The sequence below is a fragment of the Pocillopora verrucosa genome, chromosome 7, assembly GCF_036669915.1.
Source record: "Pocillopora verrucosa isolate sample1 chromosome 7, ASM3666991v2, whole genome shotgun sequence".
Lineage (NCBI taxonomy): Eukaryota > Metazoa > Cnidaria > Anthozoa > Scleractinia > Pocilloporidae > Pocillopora > Pocillopora verrucosa.
Window position 1 is genome coordinate 8,506,184 of NC_089318.1, and position 23,512 is coordinate 8,529,695.

General features: G+C 37.1%; 1 protein-coding gene, 1 non-coding gene and 1 pseudogene across 2 annotated transcripts; 1 reads left to right on the forward strand and 2 right to left on the reverse strand.

The window, feature by feature from the left end:
- The first annotated feature begins 110 nt into the window (after positions 1-110).
- Positions 111-4,371, forward strand: LOC131780335 (uncharacterized). Its single transcript, XM_059096952.2, has 4 exons — positions 111-982; positions 3,280-3,431; positions 3,510-3,875; positions 4,183-4,371. The coding sequence occupies exons 1-4, from the start codon at positions 505-507 to the stop codon at positions 4,369-4,371; spliced, it is 1,185 nt and encodes a 394-aa protein (XP_058952935.2). The 5' UTR covers positions 111-504.
- Positions 4,372-4,946: 575 nt separating this feature from the next.
- On the reverse strand, positions 4,947-21,731 carry LOC131780331 (uncharacterized). The gene is made up of 15 exons (XR_010718089.1): positions 21,568-21,731; positions 17,580-17,713; positions 16,782-16,877; positions 16,026-16,100; positions 15,846-15,923; positions 15,132-15,192; positions 14,037-14,149; positions 13,745-13,863; positions 12,061-12,187; positions 11,555-11,654; positions 9,453-10,172; positions 8,282-8,402; positions 7,701-7,801; positions 6,964-7,170; positions 4,947-6,438 (listed from the first exon to the last, which is right to left on the reverse strand). It is a non-coding gene; the product is annotated as an uncharacterized protein (transcript).
- A 768-nt stretch (positions 21,732-22,499) lies between these two features.
- The window catches only part of LOC131780327 (ribonucleoside-diphosphate reductase subunit M2-like), a 240,027-nt pseudogene continuing 239,014 nt past the window's right edge, over positions 22,500-23,512 (reverse strand).

Sequence of the window (23,512 nt, forward strand, 5' to 3'; positions counted from 1 at the left end):
AGGGGTTTTTTTTTACACGTGTCTCGGTAAGAAGGTTACATGAGGCACACACGTGATCACATTTGGATCACGACAATCTTATCACACAAATATATTAATTACTTTACTTATCACGCCATCATAGCTCTCTTAATTGCCTGATCGTTATCCGATTCCGCATTTTTTCCTACGTGTTGAACGAGTCCATTCATATCGACGAGGACATTCCACGACGACAACAAACAGCAATAACAATTATAACTACTGCAACAGTAATTTCGTTACCATCGTCAACATATTGGAAACCAAAATTGTGTGCATAATATTATCTGCTTACATAACAGCATATACATCCTGATTTTCTTAACCCCTTTGAGTTAACATCTGTATCCTCAGTTTGCCCGAGGAAATCAGTTTTGAGCGTGAGTTTCAAGGTACCTCATTGGGTACGATATCGCTTCTCTTCTATACAAGGGAGAACAACAATACACCGATCAAAGGTACTTTTTGATTCACTGGCACAAAATGCAGCACCCAAAAGGAGTACAAGAACAGCCAAGGTACGAAATGATTAACTTCCGGGGAAATCGATCCACCTCCAAAAATGAAAACAGAACAACTGGACAGGTCAACGAAACGAAACTTAAGTCTCTAAAGCCTGAAGAAGGAGAAACCGAAATTGAGGAAACAAACGAGTTTCCTCATTCAGACCTGAATCGTACTGGGGCAGTCTATAAAGTCATTGCGAATAACGCTGAGGGACCCACGGTTGACATAAAGACAAAGTCCTGCGTGGACCACCGAGATGCAATCTACGACGCACTGAACATCATCGCTGAAACAACAGGACAACAAATGAATTCATGCCGCCGCACGATGTGTTTCACGACTGCACTACTGATGATTATTTTTCTCATAGCTGCAGCTGGCCTGACTTTGACTTTGATGATGCTTATTTCAGGGAACACCTTAAGTTGGAATCAAACGCCTACTTTACCACCAAGTAAGTGCGATCTATGGCCTCTGAACATGGCAAACTGTTCAATGGCATTAATTTTGTTCAGCCATACGAAATTTAGCTTCCTTCCATGTGCGTAGGAGTAAAATTGATCGAATTAGAGTTTTCTAGAACAAGACCGAAATATGTAAAAGCTTTCAGCAGTTTGGATCATTGGATTGAAAGGTCAGGTGTACATGTAAGGTATTGCGAAAAAAATCATCATGCGAGACACGAAGGCATGATTCACTGAATTTCAATCACCAGCTTTGCAGTTTATCATTCGAAGTTGTAGTCGGGCGAATTTCTGTACTCAATGAGCACATTTCTACATTCTTTTCACGCTCTTTCAAATTATATGCTTACATAAAAAAAAAAAAAAAACCGGAAAGAGCTAAAAAAAAAAGGCAGGGAACAGGAAACAGGAAATACTATTTTGTCTACACTCGAAAAAGGATCTTCTTCCAAATTTGCGGGCGACCTCTAACCATAAGTGTTCTTTCCAGCACCAGGCTATTATGGCACTTTCCACTTTGAATGCTTTGTGCCAGACATTTACGGGCATTGTATGTTCGTAGGTTTCCTTTAGAATGACTACGAGACTAGTTCACCGGGATAACCCTGAGTAATCGATTAGTTGAAACTTGATTTACTCATTATCATCATTTGCCACTTCTTGATTTAAATTTTGTCAACACTAAATCCCATTTAAACGTCTCAGAACTACCGTGTTACATTACACAGATGATCAAAAAAAGCCAGTTGCTCCCCAACTGAAAAGGATTATTCCACAAAACGCACAATATCGTTCAGAACAGAGTCGATGAGATTAGCGGTCTCGTAATTCTCCTAACCGTATTTACAGGCAACCTCGAAAGCAGCGCTCACCCTGTAGGACTAGGACGGAAAAGTTAACATGTGCCCAACCTCGAATCTTTTCGCAGTTCCCTCCTTCTTTTAACAAGTCAAAGAGGGATTTAATGATCAATTGTCTTTCCATGCTTTTTGCAGCATAAATGCATGCGTCTATTCGTCAAATCTTGTTTGAAGTATCTATTAAGCGGGTACACGTACCATATCAGATTTGCCTGCTGAAAACGTACTACGTAATCTAAATCTGAACCGTTGCCTAGGAATGAGAGCTATAATTAGACTATTTGCAATTATTTTCTCTAAATAACGCCAATGGAATACTCCTCACAAAAAAGCGACAATTGTTAAGCATTTCCGCATTTGCATTTGTAAGAGGGAAAATTTAAGAGTGCTGTCAGGAAATCCCCATGGAAGGGAATTGACAACTTTGAGAAAACAGCAGGCGCTCAGAGGTGAAAGGAAATCGCCAGGATAAGAAGTTTAGATATCGACAGGAGTGACTAAACCTCTATCGGAAAGACGCCAAAGAATAGGAAATTAGGTTAAAATTGCAAAGCCGGTCCAGTTCTTTAGTTCACAAAGCTCTCGAACAACCGTCTACTCAGCGATAAAACAGTTTGTAAAGGGGAATGCTGTAAGGTATACAAAGTTCTTTTATCAAATGGAAGGCAAATCATGTTAGAATGCATATAGAGTACAATTTTAAACGAGACTCCCAACTGAGTAAAGGGACGACCAAGAGCAACATGGACAATTTATGATACGCCTTCAAACATTTACACAGTTAATGTGACACATATAAAATAATAAGAATGTTATAGAAGCACTTCTGTCAAAAGATGCAAGGTTTAATTCGACATCTGGAGAGTCGCCTTTCAACTTAATTTGGAAGATAAATCCTAAACGGGTGAAAGGTTTATTCAAGGTTATATCAAAAGTGTAAAGCTTAGCAGTAAACATAATTTCGAAAAAGACTGCTTTTGTTCGCAACATAAAGTTGCTCAGAGCTACTGTCTTGACGTTGATAAGTTTTTAAGACCAAGAGAGACGACTTTTCGCTACGAGCTGAAAGGAAACCAACCAAAATCAATCATTCTTCGCATACTTCGCCAGAGGTCGGCAAAGACTGAATCTTACATGTCTCTCTTGGTTTCAATCGAGTAAAGCAAAAATGAATTTTATTTTTTTGTGTCTAAAAATTGGGGAATGATTCAGCCCGACACACCCATTTGTGGCTCATATCTCATGCACTGTTTGGCTTTGTAATAGTAATGGAGAAAGACTGACCTAAGCAAGAAGTCTCTGAAATTGTCTTTCATCCCGCTCTTTCACATCATTTTTTTCACTCTGTTAAAAAAGTCTTTCGCCAGCCTACTCCTACATTAGGGACAAAGTGCAAGAAAAAGTTGTGGTTTTTCTATTCTTTTCAGAGGCTGTTGGAAGTGGAAGGGACGATAATCAAGAAATGAAATTGAAGATTTTAAAGCTGGAAGAAGCCTTAAATCTCACCCGCTTTCAAGTTCAAAAACTCAAGATCGAACTACAGACACAAAAGAAAGCGTTGGAGAACCTAACAGTACAGGTGAACATAATCCTCTGTCCAATGCCTGGCATGGAAATCAATGAAACATGAGAAATTTTCCTCTTCTTCTTTCTCCAGGAACAAAGCTGCAGCCGCTGCACTGGTCCACCAGGCCCTCCAGGCCCACGCGGCCAAATAGGACCGCCAGGCTTTCCAGGCGCCCGGGGACCCGTTGGCCCTATGGGTCCCAATGGTATAGCTGGACCAGCGGGTCCTCGAGGTTTAAACGGTTCTCAGGGCTCACCAGGGCCTCGCGGTATTCCAGGAGCAATGGGGCCGCGCGGATATAATGCATCACGAGGATTACCAGGCCCCCAAGGACCAGCTGGAACGAACACGGCTTGGAATGTGACCCTTTGTCAGTACAAGAACAAGAAGGAAGTTGCACAAACAGCAGGGGCGTCAGCAAATTCAAAAGTCATTCTACGAGAGGATGAACACCCGGTAGGCTCATGTCACCCTCTGCTTAAGTTAGCCGAGAGACTAATTGTCTTAATATCCACGTACGAAGCGATGTCAACAATTTTCTAACGGATGCCAGTTTTAAAATAAAAAAAGCTACTGTGGGTAATCAAAGTAAATTTGAGACTTTTAAAGCTGATGCCTGAGTATGTACGAGTACACTTACTGAAGTGCTCGATTTGAGTTTCGTAACGAGTCTTGAACCTAAATCAATTAATTTTCAGTGCAACTCAAACTATTATTTCTCTGTTCAAGACAAACGTACTTATTTTCTGTTTTTTGGTCTTAGGGGATGAAGATTGTTGCAGCTACTTGCTCAACACACAATGCTGCAGAGTACGTCTTTGGTGATCCAAAAACTGACCCCAGAACAGGAACCATTGCGTACAATTGTCATTGTAAAGGAAAATCACAACTGTTTCTTGGTGCAAACATGCAGTGTGTTATTCACTATTGGATCTGTCCAATCGGAAATTAAATCATGTAGAAATATAATGATCATGTGACGGGCAAATAAAAATTGTGACATGTAATTTAAGTATATAATAATGTATTCTCTAGTAACTCCGTAATTCGTTGATTTAATGATGTGAAGTAACTTTAATGCTGGCTCGATCCCAGGTCTCTCTACTTCTCCACGGAAGGGGGGTTAGGAGCGAGAGGTAGAGAAAAAAAGAATATAGGAACATTGTTGATTTGGCTGCATGGAAATGAAGACTCACTAAAAGTCACGAAAACTTTCTAAACAAAGTTCACGTTTTTCCGACAAAGTCAGCTAAAAAGGTAATTGGGAAGGAGGGGTAGAGGAACAAATCGATGGATGAATGACTAGATATATAGATGAATCAATAACACTTCGACCTTTAAGCAATCATTTTCATGACAAAGGGTACAAGGGAACATATAAACTACAAATTAATACTTGTTTCCAAATCAATGTTTATCAATCACTGGTTGATTGAAAAATTAAAGGAAAAAAATGTCTCGCAAGAAATATTGTCTATTACAAGACGATAAGATTCTTTAAGACCACTTGTAGTATGTATTTTCGCTAAATCTACCAGTAATCTCAACCATAAACTTCTGACCACTGGCATTGCTGTCGGTTTTTTTTTCTTTTTATTTTGCTGAAGTGAATTCTTACGTACGTTACCTGTGACCAAGCAACAATAAAACTTCGTTTTACTTCTACTATGTCTTATTTGTCTTGATCTACGGAAAATATGCTATTCACTGAAATAAACCCTGATATGATAATGTCTGCACTAGAGAAATTAATATCTGACCGTGAGGCGAAGCTACGAGGGCAAATGTGAAATTTTGAGGACAATCTCAAAGCCAAAGACATCATCAGCCGACATACAAGCAAGCTAGTTTTGTTTATTTTGAAACCGACCCATTAATTCTCGTTTTGCGCTTTGACAGCAAATTCTGCTGAGTTTGTTAAACTTTCTGGAGCAGCATTTGAGATCAGCTTTTTAATTTCACCATCACTGGACTCTTACAAAACGAGTTCGTTTTAATTCCATATAATGTAATAGAATTGAAGATGGGAAACTCTCGATCTGTCTTTTTCCGCTGGATTTTCTCTTTTGGATGAAAATAATCGGAGGACAAATAGCAACGTAGATGGTGGTTATTGCCTGATAACTGTCCGGTGATTTTGGACCACGAGAAGTAAAGTAGCTGATAGAATCGCGCGAAAACTAATCGGTCGGTTAAAATACATCTTATTTCGGTTTGTTCGTGAAATTCTATGATTTCAGTGCCTGCGCTTCGCGCTCTGACGAAATCAGTCAAAGTCATGATGAAAGAAAAAAAATTAAAAAAGTAATTGAAGAGGATGGACAGATGGTTAAATGGATGGATGGATCGCTAATTAGATAAAAAGGCATTAATAAAACTTCTACCATTAATGCAATTGAAGCAATAATTTTTTTTTTGTATGTCCGAGACCTCCTCTTGCTATGACAAAGGGCATTCGTTACCTTACACAAGTGAACTACAATTTTTCGTCAACACTGGTCTTCAAGTAATCCCTTTCAATCATAAAACATGAAATGTTTATCACCAGCCAATTAAATTCACAAAGACCACTTGAACTTTGTATTTTCAATAAATCTATTGATTAATTAATTAAATCTATCAATAAATTTGTCTCATTCTCCCCTAGTGCGTGTGGAGAATCATAGCATCAACAGCAACAACAAACAAATAAATAAACAAAAATAATTCTTGATTTAGTTTCTTCGATTTAATTGAGGATCAGACGCTCGGATTAGATAATTATGCATAAGATAAACAGCTTTCGTAGATGTGTATAGTACAATTTAGAAAATATGTTTTACGATGCATTTGTTTTTTTTTGGGCACAAAGGCATATATAGAGAGAAAGTCCATACTAAATGCGAGGTCAACTTTAAGGCGACTTACTTAGAAGCCCGTATGAGTTCATCCAGTTGATGTAGAGAGTTACGTCGCAAAGTGGTAAATTGCTCTAAAGTACATTTTGGCTCCTCCAGAAATGTTCGGCTGATGGATAGTTCTAGAAATAATGGAAAAATGCGATTAAACATCGTTTGGTAACCCATCGAAGAACAAATCTTATCACACACGAAAATCAAGAAAAAAAAGATTTGAAATGCAATAGTAGAGGACATAACCCGTAAGGCGCATGGCGGGTAATTTGAGAAGATTAGAATAACAAAAGCCCTGGTGCGATGAACATCTTTCGACTATTCAGAAAATGAAAACATTTCGGGTGTTTGAGGTTAAATATGTTTTGGGTTTAACTAAGGATTGAAATAGCTCGCATCAGTTAAGAAATTTCGTGATGTACTTTGTACTTATCCAAGGTTTTTTGCTAGCCTTCAGAGGCACCGCATAACGTTCAAGAAGGATCCAAGAAATCGATAGAGGATCATAAAACAAACTGTATTGATATTTGTCTCACACTACCTTCACTTCGTAGTTTGCTGTTCCTTTTGTAACAATCGCCTAGCCTCGACAATTGTCCTACGATATAACTGGCGCTTAACTTATTTGGTTCTCAGAAAATCTGCAACAGTACCTGGAGCTAATACGACCCACTTGACTGACCAGGAATCCTCGCGTTCACGATCTGCCTCTGGAAAGTCACCACCGTCCGCAAATTGGCTATCTTTGAAGATAATCAGGCTACCAATTGAGCCACATAATTGACTTTTACTGCTCTGACCCAGCAGATCAGGATAACATAGCGCTAAGCGTTTCATAGTAACCTTGAAGTTGCCTTGGTCTGAAATCATAACAATCAAACAAGGAAGCATAAGGCAAACGAAAACTTAATGCTAAAGACTTCAATCTGTTTTATGAAGGACTTCAGGCGAGAAGAAATTCGAATAAAACAAGGCATAAACGTCAATTAAGCGTTTGCTCTTGCCATCTCCGGATGACGCAATGGCCAAAAGGTTAGCGCTTGACCTCGGGTCGAAAGGTCTGACAGAGTCGTCGATTTGTGTTCAGTTCAGCAAGATACTTTACTCTCACAGTTTCCTTCTGCACCCGGAAGTATAAATGGGTACCAGCGAACCATCAGGAAAATATGTTAAACTGTCTAGGGGTGATTTGCAGTGGAATAGGAGTCTATGACAGGGGAGTAGCAGAACTCCTTGTCAGTTTAAACAAAGAAAACCTAGACAAGCTGCAGCATTATGGGCCACTTTAAGTAGTCCAGCTACGGCACAAAAGTAGGATCATTATCAGACAAAGGAACAAATAACATGTACATGTTGGAACCTTCTATGCTACATCTTATTTCAGCTTTACCTGGATAAAAGGAGACTCGTATCATTTCCCCAGAGCCAGTCTTATCCAACTTCACGATGTTAAACTGTAGCTCAAACAGATTTCCTGACATCATTAAACACCTTGGGAGAGAAGTAAGTTAGTAACAAAAAGTATTTTGGAATTGGCATAATTGAATTAAGAAACGTTCCACACTCGCAGCCTAGTCCGTCATCTGCTAGCACCTCCGTGCACTGAATATTCGCTGTCGACTTAGTTAACATAATGACAAAATAAATGCCACTCTCCTTCTTCGACAATCTTTCCCAAAATCGTTCCCAGGGCCTCTCTACTTCCGCACCAGGGGAATGAAAAACGAAACCAAGTGCGCTTTTTAACATTCTTCAACAAAGCAACGTTACACAGCTGACTCCACGCTTTCTTTGATAAAGGAAACATTAAGAATATGGTTGTCAATTAGTTTGGGGGTTAAGGCGAAATGTGACAGATCAAAAACCCAAGGGAAAAGGGGAAAAAGACCAGGTACGTAAGGTATAAAAGCGAAGCATAAATCCTTTACAGGGAGCTTCGTTCTCATTCCGTTTAAGTCAGTTTCCAGTTACCTTTGAGAGCTACTCTGTTCCATGTCGAAAAGAGCCTCGCCTGTGCAGTGCATCTTTTTCATGGTGTGCAAACACCAAATACTTACTTTGCCGCTGGATGTGAGAAGTACAAGATATCTATCTGAAAAGATTAAAAGTACAAGAAAAGCTCTAAGATTTAGACAGCACTGTGCGAAAACATCTCACGCTGCAAACAATAAGCTGTTCGTACACATTTTTTTCACGCACGTCGCAAAATACATGAAGGATGGCTTAGTTTTCCTCTTGCTTCGCTCTTGAAAACTGTTCGCATCTTTGAACAGACAATGTCCGCAGACAAATATCCATAAGTATTTTCGAGCCATTGCTTATTGTTTATTGGCTATTGTTTGAATATTTTCCGAACCTGTGGCGAATAATTGTTTTAGCATAGCTGCTCGGGTGCTTTCAAATCCTGTTGTAAATGTAAATCCATGCCACTGTTGAAAACTTTGCGTATCTTTTGTTATAATTGTTTTGATTACTAACTTGTATCAAGACAAGCAGTCAGTATCCACTACAATTTAACAGGGAAAAATCGACAGTTTAGTTTTGAAAGTGTTGCACCTTTCGTACTCTTCAGAATTGAATTTTGGTCTATCGCGTTTATCACTTCCTCGGTAACATTGCCTAGAGCGGGGAAGCCATTTTGAAATTAAGCGCTCCTGCTATAATCGACTCGCGTGAGGAAAATATAGTGAGATATCACGCAATACTCGACTAATTAGAGCGCGCGCATCTCCACAATCACCCGAGCAGTTATGCTAATAATACATAATCACAAAACAGGCATTGAGAACATAGAAATTTCAAGAAAGATGTGAGCCATTGGTCACGACCGAGGGATGAACAGCAACAAAATAAAAAAACAAAACAAAAATTCGAGACCAAACAGAACGATTCGAATGGCAGACCTTCGGATTTCCGCGCTCGGATGCTCTACAGATCTTGAAGACTCAAGCTCGTTCCTGAGTTTTGCCATTTTTGGGTTCAAATGCAACAAGCGTCCCACAAACCGCTGTACACCTATCATTTAGAGGGTATCATTTTTATATAACATCAAATTCTCTCAACAAACGTGTAGGGTAATGTATGGTGGTATGAAAGGAGAAGTGCGTATCAGATATTGGGAAGTACATGGCCAAACACAAACCTGCAGTGATACAGCAGCTTTCGACTGGACAGGGGAATAGCAGCGTTTTTCCACTCTTCAGTTTGCGACTCATATACGTACGCTAAGAGGGGCAAGACGGCTACTATCACATAATTTGTTGAGATTAACAGTCGCACGCCACTTCTTGATAGAAACGTAAAACCACCAGAGCAAGACTTCTGAAAAAGTTCTGGATTGAGAAATGGTGCTTCTAAAGTCAATACGTTAGATAAACTGGAAGGAGACTGGAGTTTTTCGTAAGTCTCCGAGTGACAGTTCCCATACGAAGTATCAGATCCCTTTGAAGTTTGTGTATTCAGTGCATTTATACTTTCAACGGCTTTGTCCTCGGAAGTTGTTTTCACATTACCCAACAGGCAGCTGGCACTTCCTGTAGACCCGACGGCATGAAGCTCTGCAGAAACTTCAGTCGATCTGTCTTTTTTTCTGTTTTTCTCCAGAGATTCTTCGCCCATTTTGAACCCTTCGTTCCTTAGTTCTGAGCATTTTGAGCCAACTCCTCTCAATGAATTTTCACAACTGTTCTCACACCTATTTCCTATTTCCCTAAGCAAGGAAAAGCTTTCTTGAGACGTCCTCCTCCACTTCAGAATCAATAAACCTTTGGACGAAAGTTCTACGAGCACAGAGCCCTCAAAAGATTCTTGAAATAAAAGTCTTGTTTTCTCTTCGTTACCGGAAACACTTTCATTAAAGACACTGTGGAGATAAGAGGAGGAGACTCCATGACCTGCTGGTCATAATTCTGTGACAATTTTCTAATTTTTCTTGGAATAAAGTTAAGACCAAGCTTTATGAGTTCAAAGGGGAATGTCCATATTCTTGACATCTTTCCACTACCTAGTAGATAACCCCCTCAGGCAGTAGGTGTGTGGGCTGATAATGTCCGCCTGCTGATATATTTTCCCAAGAATTATATTTTTGACCGAGAAGTGAAGCTTCGAAGGCAAATTTGAAATTCTAGGACAATCTCATAGCCAAGAACATTATCAGCCAACATATCAGAAAGCCAGAGGGAGATTTGTTTATTTAATAACCTCCCATTAATTTTCGTATCGCGCTTTGACAGCAAATTTGTTAACTTTTTTTGTACTTTCCGGAGCAACATTTGAGACCAGCTTTTAAATGCCTCTATCTCTGGTCCCTACAAAACGAATTCATTTTCCTTTAAAAAGATGAAAACGCGAAACTCTTGATCTGGATTTTTGCGATTATGCACCAAGTGACTTACAGCAGCAAAAAGAATCGCGAGAAAATTAATGGGTGGCTTATTATAGACGATTATTCCACGGGCTTGCGCTGGATATGAGATGATCGATAGCGAACGAGGCCTGCAAGGCCGAGTTGACTAAAATCATCTCATATCTAACAAGCGCGATTGGAATAATTGTTTTAATAAAAACGCCCTAACATATAGATAAATCTTTCCAACTTTATTTTGTAAACTATATTTTTTTGACGCGTACACTTACCATATTTGTGGAGTATGGTATAATGGCACATAAACCATAATGGCTAAGCCATGAAAACCCTTAAATCGCATTACATAATGATCCAGTTTTTATTAATAGCTTCTAAAATCCGTGAAATATTTTGCTCAAAACGCGGATGTTTCAAATGCATCACGGTGACCGAATATCCCCCAATTAAAACTGGGGATATTCGAGGATATAACCTGAGTGATATTCCCCAATTTTCAAACCCAATGTCCACTAGAGAAAACTGTGTGTATAAAACTTAATTCAAAATGAAGAGAGCGTTGTGAGCTATAGTACAGAAGAAGGAACATGTTTTTTTTTCTTAGAGGTAGATGTTTTGTTTTTTGTCTTGTCACGCGCGTGGGACATGAGAAAAATTTTCTGAGTCACCAGGAGGAATGGAACTCAGACCTTCGGATTCGCGCTCCGATGCTATACCACTGAGCCACAGAGACTCTACGGTGAGCGATGTCTATTATGAAGTTCATATGTGACACGCGTCCTGCATACCGCCAGGATCAGCGATGTCGATAGCCTCATGTTCGTAAAAAGAATAATAGAGTTAATTAGTTAACCAAAAGGTATTTTCAGGGAGGTTTTCACCTTATTGGATAAAGGTACGTACCAAGTTGAGTTTCTGGCCACCTTATGGCAAAAAAATGCTTGGATCGCAAGTAAAAGAGAGTGTAGTCCCCTGATAATTCTGTTCTATCAAAAAGTAAGAAAAAGTGAATCACGTTTTATTTTGGATTTATAGGTAATGGCCATTGAAAAAGAGCTGTATGGAATGGAGAACAAATCGCAATACTAGTAGCAAAGACAAAGACAAGACAGAGACAGAAACAGAGACAATAAATAATAACAACTAATAATGATGATGATGATGATGATCATGATGATAATGTGATAATATGACTAATAATAATATGATGACTTGATTAATGAATGATGATATGATAAGTAATAATAATGATGACTGACTAATGATGATCATAATGATAATGATGATAATGATTGATAAATGATGATAATAATAATACGACCAATTATATAATAACAATGTTATTAAGAATAATCATTTCAAATCATCATCCATTTCCCCTTAAAACCAACCCCATGAAAACTTGCTGCGCCTTTAGGAGTGCCATCAAGACCAACGTTCGTGTAGTTACAGGCGAGGATCTGAACATCTCCATTGTTGCCAGGATAAATGTCTTGTCATTGCATTGAATTAATCTAAGATCGGAAATTTAGCCAGTATTAGCAAAACCCTAAAAAAATAGGCACTAGCTGCAATAATCATCATCCATGAATAAAAATTAGGATTCAACTGTGTGTACCAAGATGCTACTGACAACAAATGGACATAAATGTTTATTGAAAAAATGCAAATGGTGAGTTCATATTGAATACACAATATAATATGCAAGACCAGTAATATACCACATAGGTGAATAATGCTTTTCACACTGCGGCTGACTGGCTGGTTCCAAAGAAATTAGCATGAAAAGTACTACTCACATCCAAGCCAGCCAAAGAAGCAGAATCTTGGGCCCCCACGCGCTGCGCCACATCACCGGATTCTTCACGACAACTTTTTATGATCCGTCATGGTAATCTTTTTTCACCATTTTATGACATATCAATAGAAATAAATTATTCCTTTTGGTCTCTATGGGGTATATAATACAACAGTTTCACCACAGTGGGGTGAAATCCAGCAGATATTTACCTCGGTGACAATATCCACCACTCTTCACCTTACACTTTCGTGAATAATTACTGAGTATACATGATTCAGAGAGCGAATTGACTATCACGTCAACATCAAAATGAGTTAATGAGTAGAGAGCATGATATCTCTCAAAATCAAAATCACCTTAAACAGTGAGTTTTCTATTACTGAATAGAAAACAAATTATTTATTTAAGGAGGCTCATAGGGTTTTTGTCTAATGTTGGCGCACATACCAGCGTATTGTTTTTCTAGAAAATTTTCATGTTTTTGCTTTCTAGGTCACTAAGAGCCATCAAAAGGGTAATGAGTAAGGTTTGGACTATCATTTGCTGTAGTAAATATTAAGAAAATGATTTTTGTTATTAAGCTGACGCTCCACAAAGGGAGGCGCTCACCAATAATAATTTGGCTTTGCCTTTGATTTTCTTCGATTTGCTTTGGTGAAATCTCTCAAAATGTTCACAATTTGAGAAATTTGTCTTGCCGATCAATTAAAAGCCAAAGAAAATAAGGGTTACAAAGGCAGTTTCCACACTATTTGCAATTTTATGTTTTCTTTGTCTATCTCAATTTGGTCTTATGACTCTTTTATCAACAGGTAATAAGAAGGGCATAAATATGTTTCATTGTCCAGCAAATCTTAGGAAATTCCATTGAAGGCAACACCATAAATCTTTCTAGAAAGATCAATATTTTCTTTGTCACAAAACATTGGAATAGAAAAGATCTATATCTGAGCATATGTTTTACAAAATTTCAAATCTGTCACCTTATGGCAATCTTTCCCATTGTGTTTTCTTATTGCATGGTTGACCTCTTTTTCAGGCATAGAAGGCTTATGAATATTACAGGTGCAGTTGCTGGAAACCCTAGATTCCATCACATAAAAACTGTATTGTGTTAAAAGCTTGCACTATGTTTGTACCTAGATCTTGTGCAATAAAAAAAAAAACCCTATGAAGCCTCCTTAGGTTGATTATATACCAAGAAAGTGCTGGCAAAGATCAAATATTTAGTTAGTCAGCCTACTGTTACAATAAGTGGAATTTTACTAACCTGATAAATTTGTCATCTGGAGACCAGCTCACAAAACAACCAGGCAAATCCCCTGACACCCTATCAATGCTGGTACTATGTTTAAACTCTATCCAAGTCAATGTCCCATCTTGAACTGCCTAAAATTAGGTAACATGAAATATTTGATGCTGATTATGCTCAATGTTTGAGGATCTATTTTTTTTAACTGCCACACTATATTTACTTGGTTTTTTGCTTTTATTTCCTTTTTTTCAAACATTCTTTTATCAGTATACAGACACTTAATTCTAACAATGACATTAACACTTACTTTCCGGTACAAATGCCAACAGCCATCCCAACCAGTCACAGCGACCATAGAGCTGTCATGTGAGAACTCTATGCTAGTAATGCGCACAGTTTTAAGGTAGATATACCAAAACTCTGCAAATACACCAAAAGTGCACATATTAATTAAACACTATCAAATCCACAAGGAAAGGGAAGATTACTTTTCTACTTAAGCCCTTAAATGAGTTTTTGTGTGATAAATATGACGTTTTCAGGTATTTAAGTCTTAATTGTAAAGTATTAGAACTGTACAACCATCCTTACACAGAGATAAAATAATAAGTTCAGCAAGATTGAGCAGTCACTGTTAGGTTTGAAATAACATTCTTTTTTATTTATCTTGCAATGTATTGCAATCTTTTTTTCTTTTATAGTTTGTGAGATGATATATTTCAGATCAAGGGCCACATCACCACATTTACATCCAACTACAAATGGTCTTAAATACATCAATAAATTTATTTTTATGGCCCTTTGAAGTCTACTGTACAAATTGGAAAAAAAAAAAATTGAAAAATTCTTACAATCTCAGGACTTTTCTTTTGCACTTCATTTTCAGGTTTACCTAAAAGAAGTCAGTTTTCATTTCATGCTATTTAACTATTTAACTCCCAATTTACCCATTTTAATTAAGGGTGCATATTTTAGTTCTTGAACAGTTTAACACTACTGTAATCAGACCCTCCATCAACACATGAACAGCCACCAGTATTGACTCAATTTATTGTCTAACAATATCCAGTCAATAGTGAAAACACTATACAATTACATTTTACGCTAGCCTTATATTTGATTTATGTGTTCTGAGAAATATGAAGTAATTAATTATTGTGCAGCTAATTATGCAACATGTACCTTGACTATGCTTTCAAAGAACTAACAGTATAATTAAGTAACAGGTTACAAATTGAATGACTGTGAATATATGAAAATCATATATATGAACTGCCAGTTAAGATATGAATACAAAAGTGATTTTCTACTGTTTAAGTAATGTTCATTACTGTGAAGATTGCTTTACTTTTCATTAGGCTTCAAATTCTCAACAAATGCATTTATTATCATTGATACTAACCTTTCTGGTCGGTATACAAGCTAGAAACAGTCCATATGCCAAAATGGCCATCCAAGGCAGCCTGCAATTCCAAGAAATTGTAATAAGACATGAAATAAGTGAGTTATTCTGACTCACTCATCTAAATGTTTTCACTTTTAGTAACAAAACTGTCATCATATTGAACAGTGACAGTGTCATTTTCCTTTATTTAATAATCTTATATAAACTTGAAATGAAAATTGTCACAGGGATTGGCTTGTGAATAGAATATCATCTGAAGATATACATAATTCCACATTTGCTCGCACAAAAGACATCAAGGGTACACTTAAAAGCACATTGAAAACAGTTAACTAATAGAAGATGGGCAATGCATGGTCTCCTTGTGACCAAATTAAACACATGAAGGTAAATTTTTGAAGATGGACAAATAAGGTGAGTTCATTGTCCATGTTAAGTCCAGCCTCTGTTAAAAAAAAAGCAATTATAATAATGAAAAAAGTAAAAAAAATAAAAAATAAAATGATGAAAAAATAAATAAAATGAAAATAAAAAAGGAATAAAAGCAAATAAATAAAAAAGATAAAAAAATGTAATAATAATAATGATAACAATAAAAACTGATAGCATTTCATGTCCAATTTTTTATTTTCAAAACTGCCCTTGAATTAATTCAAATTTATTTATTAATTATTTATACAACATAAGGCTTTAATTGATGTAGTAACATACCACAGCCAGGTTCAGTTTGTCTGGAGAAAATTCCACCAATGCAATGGCCAGATCTGGATGAACAGATAAGGACCCATCCTGACAGAAAAAAGACAAACTGTTTCATATGAAAAAGACAAGCAAGCACAGAGAGAAAATTTATCTTGGAATTAAAAATCAAAAAATTTGTTTTTGAGGTACAATTTTAAAGTTGTCTGTCATCTCCATTTGATAAAGCTCCACTCCATTTGGACTGGCAACTGCTAACTGATAAATCTGAAGAATCAAAAGAGAAAACTTAAGGTTACAACATTAACCCTTAAACTACTAAGTGTGATTAGCATCTAATTTCTCCTTACAATATCACCACTTAATCACAAATTTGTGCCATGAGAATAAAGGAAATGATCCTTAACTAAAGAAACTCTTGATTGTTGGATAAATTCTCCTTTTCAGTATATTAGTAAATGTACAGAGAACAGTAGGGAGAATTTAACAAATGATGTTAGGGTGTAACGGTTGAGAAAGTGGTTGCAAGAGATAAAATTCAATGTAAATGTTAAAATATTAGCTGAGGCATTACTTTAAGTCTTCCTAATCAGCAAGCAATTAAATAAATTTAACCAACAATTAGGATTTAAATAACAGAATAATAATTAAAATCTGCACTCCAAAGTTATAAAGTGGAGCAAGTCTTAGCCTAATCTTCAGCATATGGGAAGCCAGAAACCAGATTTAGAATTCAAAGTTTTGGCATTACACTGGCACTGGGCCAAACATTTCAAACTCACAGTAACCATTTCCAACAAAGGAATAAAACTGAGTACTAGTTAAGCAGTCACCCTGCCATTCCCTGTGGGCAAACGCTTAATACAGGTTCAGTTGAGACATTCACCCAAAAGCTTACAACACTTAATGGAACTTTATTTATTTTTAAAGTAGTCACTCATACACTACCTCATTGGAAGGTGAAAAGTCACTCAAGATGATGGAAATGTCTTTTGGCAAATAATACAAAGGAATAGTGTGAAAGATGAGGAAGTCATTGTTGACCTGACAATTTAAATATAAAGTGTTGTAAGTCTATGAAGAAATACTTTTAGGTATAGTTCAAGTAACTAAATCCTTGGAATTGGAAAGGTTAAAGAGACCAAAGATCTAGCCATTTGATGTGAGAAAACATTGAGGATTAATGTTTTGATCCACTAGCAACAAAAAGAAATAAAAAAGAAACGACAATAACAGTACAGGACATTTCTGATAACATTGTAGCTATCATTCAATGAGAGCCAGAAGTATAACAGTAATAATAATAATAATAATAATAATAATAATAATAAATAATGATTTAGCAGTGAATATTCCATGAGTTGGCTCTTTCTGTCCATTTTTCCAGGTTGAATTGGGATTTAGAATGAGGGTTTCAGGGAGGGAGGAAAACCAGAGGACCTGGAGAAAAAATTATCTGTGCAAGGACAAGAATCAACAATAAACTGAACCCAGGTCTTGCAAATTTCCTTGCCTATCATATGTTTTTATCTGGTCAAATTGAAAAAATGGTATCTTAGCTTTCCAGTCTTATTTTTCATAGATTCTAAGAGTACCCAATGTTGGATAAAAATGAAAGAATTTGGCAGCTATCATAAAAGGTCTGGGAATCAACCCAAGCCATAGCAGCAGGAGGTGGGCACTCTGCAACATCTTGCTCCCAGAAACAGAAGTAGCAGAGGTACCACTAAGATTTCACATGCTTACTTTACAAAGATGGATTTTGCATCCAGCCACAGCAAAAATCTCATCATCACAGGACCAAGCATGGCCTTCCAGAAGTTCACCTTTACCAAATGAGAGTTTCTTGGTAATGACTGCCTGGAAGCTGTCATCATGCTCTGCAACGCCATGCAATATTAAAATTTTAAGCTTAAGAGTTGGTTTGCATGTTGTCTCATTACAGCAGAATTTTGATACTGAAAAGAAAAGAAAAACTAAAGAAAATTAAATCATATAATTTGAAGTATTCTGAAACATAGCTACCCCTGGTGAAAAACCTCACAGGATCTTTGAGGATCTTCAAGGATTGACAAAGACCTGCCAAAGATCCTTAAGGACAAGGATCTTTAAAAGATCTTTAAAGGATCTGTAAAAGATCCTCAAAGATCTTTGTAAGCAAAAACGTTTGTTAAGATCCTCAAGGATTTGATAAAGATCCTCAAAGGATATTACAAAGATCCTCATAAGGATCCTCGCAAAGTTCTTTTCAAGGATCCTTCAAGATCCTCAAGGATTTATCAAGGATCTTTCAAAGACCCTCAAAAGATCCTTTCAAGGATCCTTTCAAGATCTTTGTAAGGATCCTTAAGGATTTAATCAGGATCTTGCAAGGATCCTAGTCAAGATCTTTGCAGGATCTTTTTGAGGATCTTTCAAGATCCTCAAGGATTTAATGAGGATCTTTTAAAGACCTTCCAAAGATCCTTTCAAGGATCCTATTAAGATCTTTGCAAGGATCCTTAAGGATTTGATCAGGATCTTACAAGGATCCTACTCGAGATCTTTGCAAGATCTTTTCAAGGATCCTTCAAGATCCTCAAGGATTTAATGAGGATCTTTTAAAGACCTACAAAAGATCCTTTCAAGGATCCTGTAAAGATCTTTGCCAGGATCCTTAGGAATTTGATCAGGATCTTACAAGGATCCTTAAGTCAAGATCTTTGCAGGATCTTTTCAAGGATCCTTCAGGATCCTCAAGGATTTAATGAGGATCTTTTAAAGACCTTCAAAAGAACCTGTCAGGGATCCTGCTAAGATCTTTGCTAAGATCCTTAAGAATTCTAGTCAAGATCTTTGCACAATCTGTTCTACAATCCTTCAAGATCCTCAAGGAATTGAAAAGGATCTTCCAAATATCTTTAAAAGATTCATTTCATGATTTTGTACAGCTCTTTGCAAGGATCCTTTTTTAATCTGATATGGATAATTTAAACACAACGAGGAATTTTCGCAGAAAATTATTGTGCAATAAGTGTAATGAAGGTTAACGCATAGCAACGCCATGCTTGAGGCTTTAGGGAAACTTTGTGACAACTTACATGACAGTAAATAGGGTTTTGCATTATGGGATAGGAATTTATACGCGCCGAGATTTTTAACGGTCGCATAAAAACATAAGAAGCTCGTTGTTACGGCAAATATCATCGACAATGGTCGGAACTAAGGGGAAAATGTACACAGAAATAAAAGTAAAGGAAAGGCGTTTTCTGGAGTTCAGAAACAAGCGAAAAGAGAGACAGAAATAACCGCAATCGTCAATCAAACTCCAAGCAGGTCTCGCGATTGCTCTGACTCTGAGGCTTAATGAAAAGAATTCATTGGTACTTCTGGAAAGAAAATGAAGATGCCATCCTCGCCTAATGATTCTTGCTCTGAGCTCTTGGAGAGTGAGGATGCAAATGATGTGTTACAGGGACAAGGATAAAGGCTTATCGATCTAGAGAGATTCTCCTCGACGCTCACTGAAGGACATGTTTCTGAAGAAGGTGTGAATTTACTTGGTTCTGTGTAACAACTTAAAAAGCTCTTTTAGAGGTTGTCATATGAATTCCCGAAAACACTTATTTTGTACCTCAGGATGTATTAGTTCAATTAATCTGAAGTTTTCAGGGCTGTATCCTCTTACTGAGTTGAGTTGGATAAGCTGACAGTTTCTCCATAAGCTGAATTTTAAGTAAGATATTGTGGAATAACTCACCTAATAATCTCGGTGAACTTTGAACGGGCACTGTGCCCATAATATAAACGACTCCAAAAGTTCCTTAGCTCATCCAAAAGAACGACCCTAGTACTTTGTTTTGACACTAAAAACACTTGATTTCATGCAATCTTTGTGCAGTTATCTTTTCTCAAGTATACCTAGGTTTTTCACACCATGTGGTGGACAAATTGATCTGATGTCAAATAACAAATTAGTTTAGGGCAACATATTAGTTATATTCAGTATGTGTGATTCCTAAGCTTTCCTTTGGTTTATAGGTTAATATGGTTCAGAAATATAGTCATTGAAGTACTCTTGTTTGCCTTTTTTTCATGTTTACCCCCTCTGTAAGAGTAGTCTTAGTCTGGTCATAGTCTAGTCCTAGACAAGTTTAACACATATATTTTGGTCTTTTTACCTTTGAGCTGGACTGTTGCCAGATTTTTTGGAAAATGAAAATCTTAGTACTAACCTAAAATCTGAACAGAAATAGTGTAGAAGTAGTCCTACTAGAAAAGGATGGGTAATTCTTGTTTAGCAATAAAAAAGTTTTATCTTCATTTTTTTATGTTTGGTTCAATTTTTCTTTTTAACTTAGTATGAGGATTTAAGTATGCTTATTTTCTTGTCAAAAGTTTGAAGGTTCTATAACATTCTTGCTAAGATCTTCAACGATCTTCCATTTCCTTGCCAGGATCTTCAAGGATTCCTGACATTCTTGTCAAGATCTTTAAGGATCTTCAAATTTCTTGCAAAGATCTTTAATTTGGCCGTCAAAATCTTCAAGGATCTTTCTTTTTTTTGCCAGGATCTTCAAAGATCTTTCAATTTCTTGCCAAGATCTTTAAGGATCTTTTATTTTCTTTCCAAGATCTTATAGGATCTTCAAAATTTTCAACAAGATCCTTGAAGATCTTGGCAAGAAAATGAGAGATCCTGAAAGATCTTAACAAGAATTTGGAAGATCCTCAAAGAATTTTCAAAGATCTTTAAAGGATCTTCAAAGTTCATGTAAAGATCTTTGAAGATCCAGACAAGATCTTCAAGGATCTTGACAGGAAAATGAAAGATCCTTAAAGATCCTGGCAAGAAAGTCAAAGATCCTTGAAGATCTTGGCAAGAAAATCAAAGATCCTTGAAGATCTTGGCAAGAAAATCAAAGATCCTTGAAGATCTTGGCAAGAAAATGAAGGATCCTTGAAGATCTTGGCAAGAAAATCAAAGATCCTTGAAGATCTTGGCAAGAAAATGAAGGATCCTTGAAGATCTTGGCAAGAAAATGAAGGATCCTTGAAGATCTTGGCAAGAAAATGAAGGATCCTTGAAGATCTTAACAAGAATTTTGAAGATCCTCATGAAGATCCTCAAGAGGATCCTCAAAGGTCCTCATGAAGATCTTGTAAGATCCTTAAAGATCCTTGAAAGATTTTCACCAGGGACACCAAAGGTAAGAAACGAAAAATTGATCTGTCAGTATTTGAATATAGAGACTTAGCAGGGAAAACATTGAAAGGGAGGAATCGCGTAGGTGATCAGCAAGGTCGCTTATGAAGGAAATTGTAAAAAGGATTTAAGGAAATTGTAAAAAGGATTTAACTGCAACAATTTTACTATTCTCAGCAACTTCTCCGTGACAGTAGTCATTCAAAAAGTTACTTTCTGAATTTAAGTGAAGAATTTCTACGGAAAGAAGTATTCTTGCCCGGAATAACTTGTTTACAATATGTACACAGTTAAATTGTACAGTAGCAATCGATGCTTTATTTGGAATGCTAATGAATGTAGGTCCCACATTTGAAACTGCAACGCATTTACAGGAAGTTTACTGCTCGCAATGCGAAGGCATTGCACTTCCTCTAGGGCACACAAGGGGACAGCTGCAAACTTTGTACCTACAAAATTACTAATCTTTGACTAGCTCTCTTCAAAAAACGCACAGTGAACATTGTCTCACGACATTTCGTTTTAGACTGACATACACTCTTGAAGTACCTTTTATCTCAAGAATCAAAGCCACTCCAAAGTCACACAGGACACTGAAGTATTTTCCAGTGCTTGAGTATTTGATGCAATTTTGTAACGACGGGCTGGCTGGCTCCAATGTTCCATTCAAACTCACATTTATCACCGCATCGCCTTTACCCGCCATTTTGAAAATTACCGTGCCAAGGAGATTGGATACTAGTACTTTTTTTAAGGGGTGTCCCGACGGTACCCGCCGGGGTAGGGCCGGGAGCCGTGAAGAGATGGTACCGTGTTGTGCGTTGGAGTTTGCGAGTTTTACACCCTGTCTTTGATTCTTAAAAAAAGTGGCTCCCATCAAGAGAAAAATAGTCTTACTGGATGAAACACTGCAAACATTTAAGACCGTTCAGAACTGTTAAGATAAAGATAAAGATAAACAACAACAATAACAAAAACCTAAGAAACAAACAATTTGAATTTTTCCTAACATGGAAATTACACTGTTTCTCAAAACAATATAAAAGTTTAATCTATTTGATATACCTGCTTCCTGATTAATGATCTGCTGCTTGAACAAAAGTTTGCAAAAACTAGCTCCCAGCAGAGATTTCAGTGAAACAAATATTGTGACAGTACATTTCTTGTGCATGCTGTAAAATGTGCTGCCTTTTATAATATACAACCATGGATGCCCTGCAAGAGGGAGGTGAATGTCTTTATTTCATTTGTAGGGGGGGGGGGAAGGTGCTGTCTTGAAAATTAGCACTGAGAGGACCCTTGAGGAAGACACAGAGATCCCTTTCAGTTAACCCTTAACTCCTCAGGGCTACTAGTATCTAATTTCTCCGTACAATATCACCCAAGAATCACACATTAATGTCATGAGAATAAATGAAATAATCACCAACTTAAGAAGCTCTTGGCTGTTAAACAAATTCTGACCTTGTCAGCACCTTAGGAAATGTATAAAGAACAGTATGGAGAATATTGATACCAATGTTAGGATGTAAAGGGTCAAACAGTGGATCAATATGCATAAACAATATTTTCCTTGTTTTCTTTCCCATAAAATATCCATTTTAAGGTAACTCATAGAGATGGCCATAGGGCAGGTATCACGGAGGGCAAGGAGGATCCCAGCCCATGTTTTCTGAACACCTAAAAGGGATCATTTTCTAAGGACAAAATATTACACTGGTTTTATACAGTGGCAAATTGTCAAGGTTTAATACCAAACAAACATTATTAAATATTAAATAAAAAAATCTCACTGGCTAAAAATCAGCATCAAGAGTGAACACATAATTTTCCATTCTGTCATTCATTACACCATTCTTCTGGTACTCTCCAACTCTACGCTCATAAAAATTAGCTTTCCCTTCCAATGAAATGTTTTCCATAAATGGAAAAGGATTTGCAGTTTTGTAATGTTTTTCGAATCCTAATGCAACCAAAAGCCTATCGGCTACAAACTCTATGTACTTTCCCATGAGGTTACAGTTGATTCCAAGTAGATGACAAGGTAATGCACTTATCCAGAATTCTTTCTCTATGGTCACTGCCTCGCTTAGAATCTCACCAACACGATCTTTACCTGGCCTCTGCCTCAAATGTGAAAAAATTAAGCAAGCAAAATCACAATGAAGTCCTTCATCTCTTGATATCAACTCATTTGAGAAGGTAAGTCCAGGCATTAGCCCCCTTTTTTTAATCCAGAAAATTGATGCAAAAGCCCCGGAGAAGAAGATCCCCTCCACAGCAGCAAAGGCCACAATTCTGTCCCCAAAAGTTGCAGCAGAGTTCTTATTCATCCATTTGAAGGCCCACTCAGCTTTCTTCTTTACACAGGGGAAAGTTTCAATAGCATTGAAAAGTTTTTGTTTCTCATCCCGGTCCTTAATATAAGTGTCAATCAACAGGCAGTACATTTCTGAGTGAACGTTCTCCATTGCGATTTGAAATCCATAGAAAC

Coding starts and splice junctions, on each gene's coding strand:
- LOC131780335 (XM_059096952.2), top strand. CDS start 505: ATGCAGCACCCAAAAGGAGTACAAGAACAGCCAAGGTACGAAATGATT. Junction 3,432..3,509: donor TGGAGAACCTAACAGTACAG/GTGAACATAATC, acceptor TTCTTTCTCCAG/GAACAAAGCTGCAGCCGCTG. Junction 3,876..4,182: donor TACGAGAGGATGAACACCCG/GTAGGCTCATGT, acceptor TTTTGGTCTTAG/GGGATGAAGATTGTTGCAGC.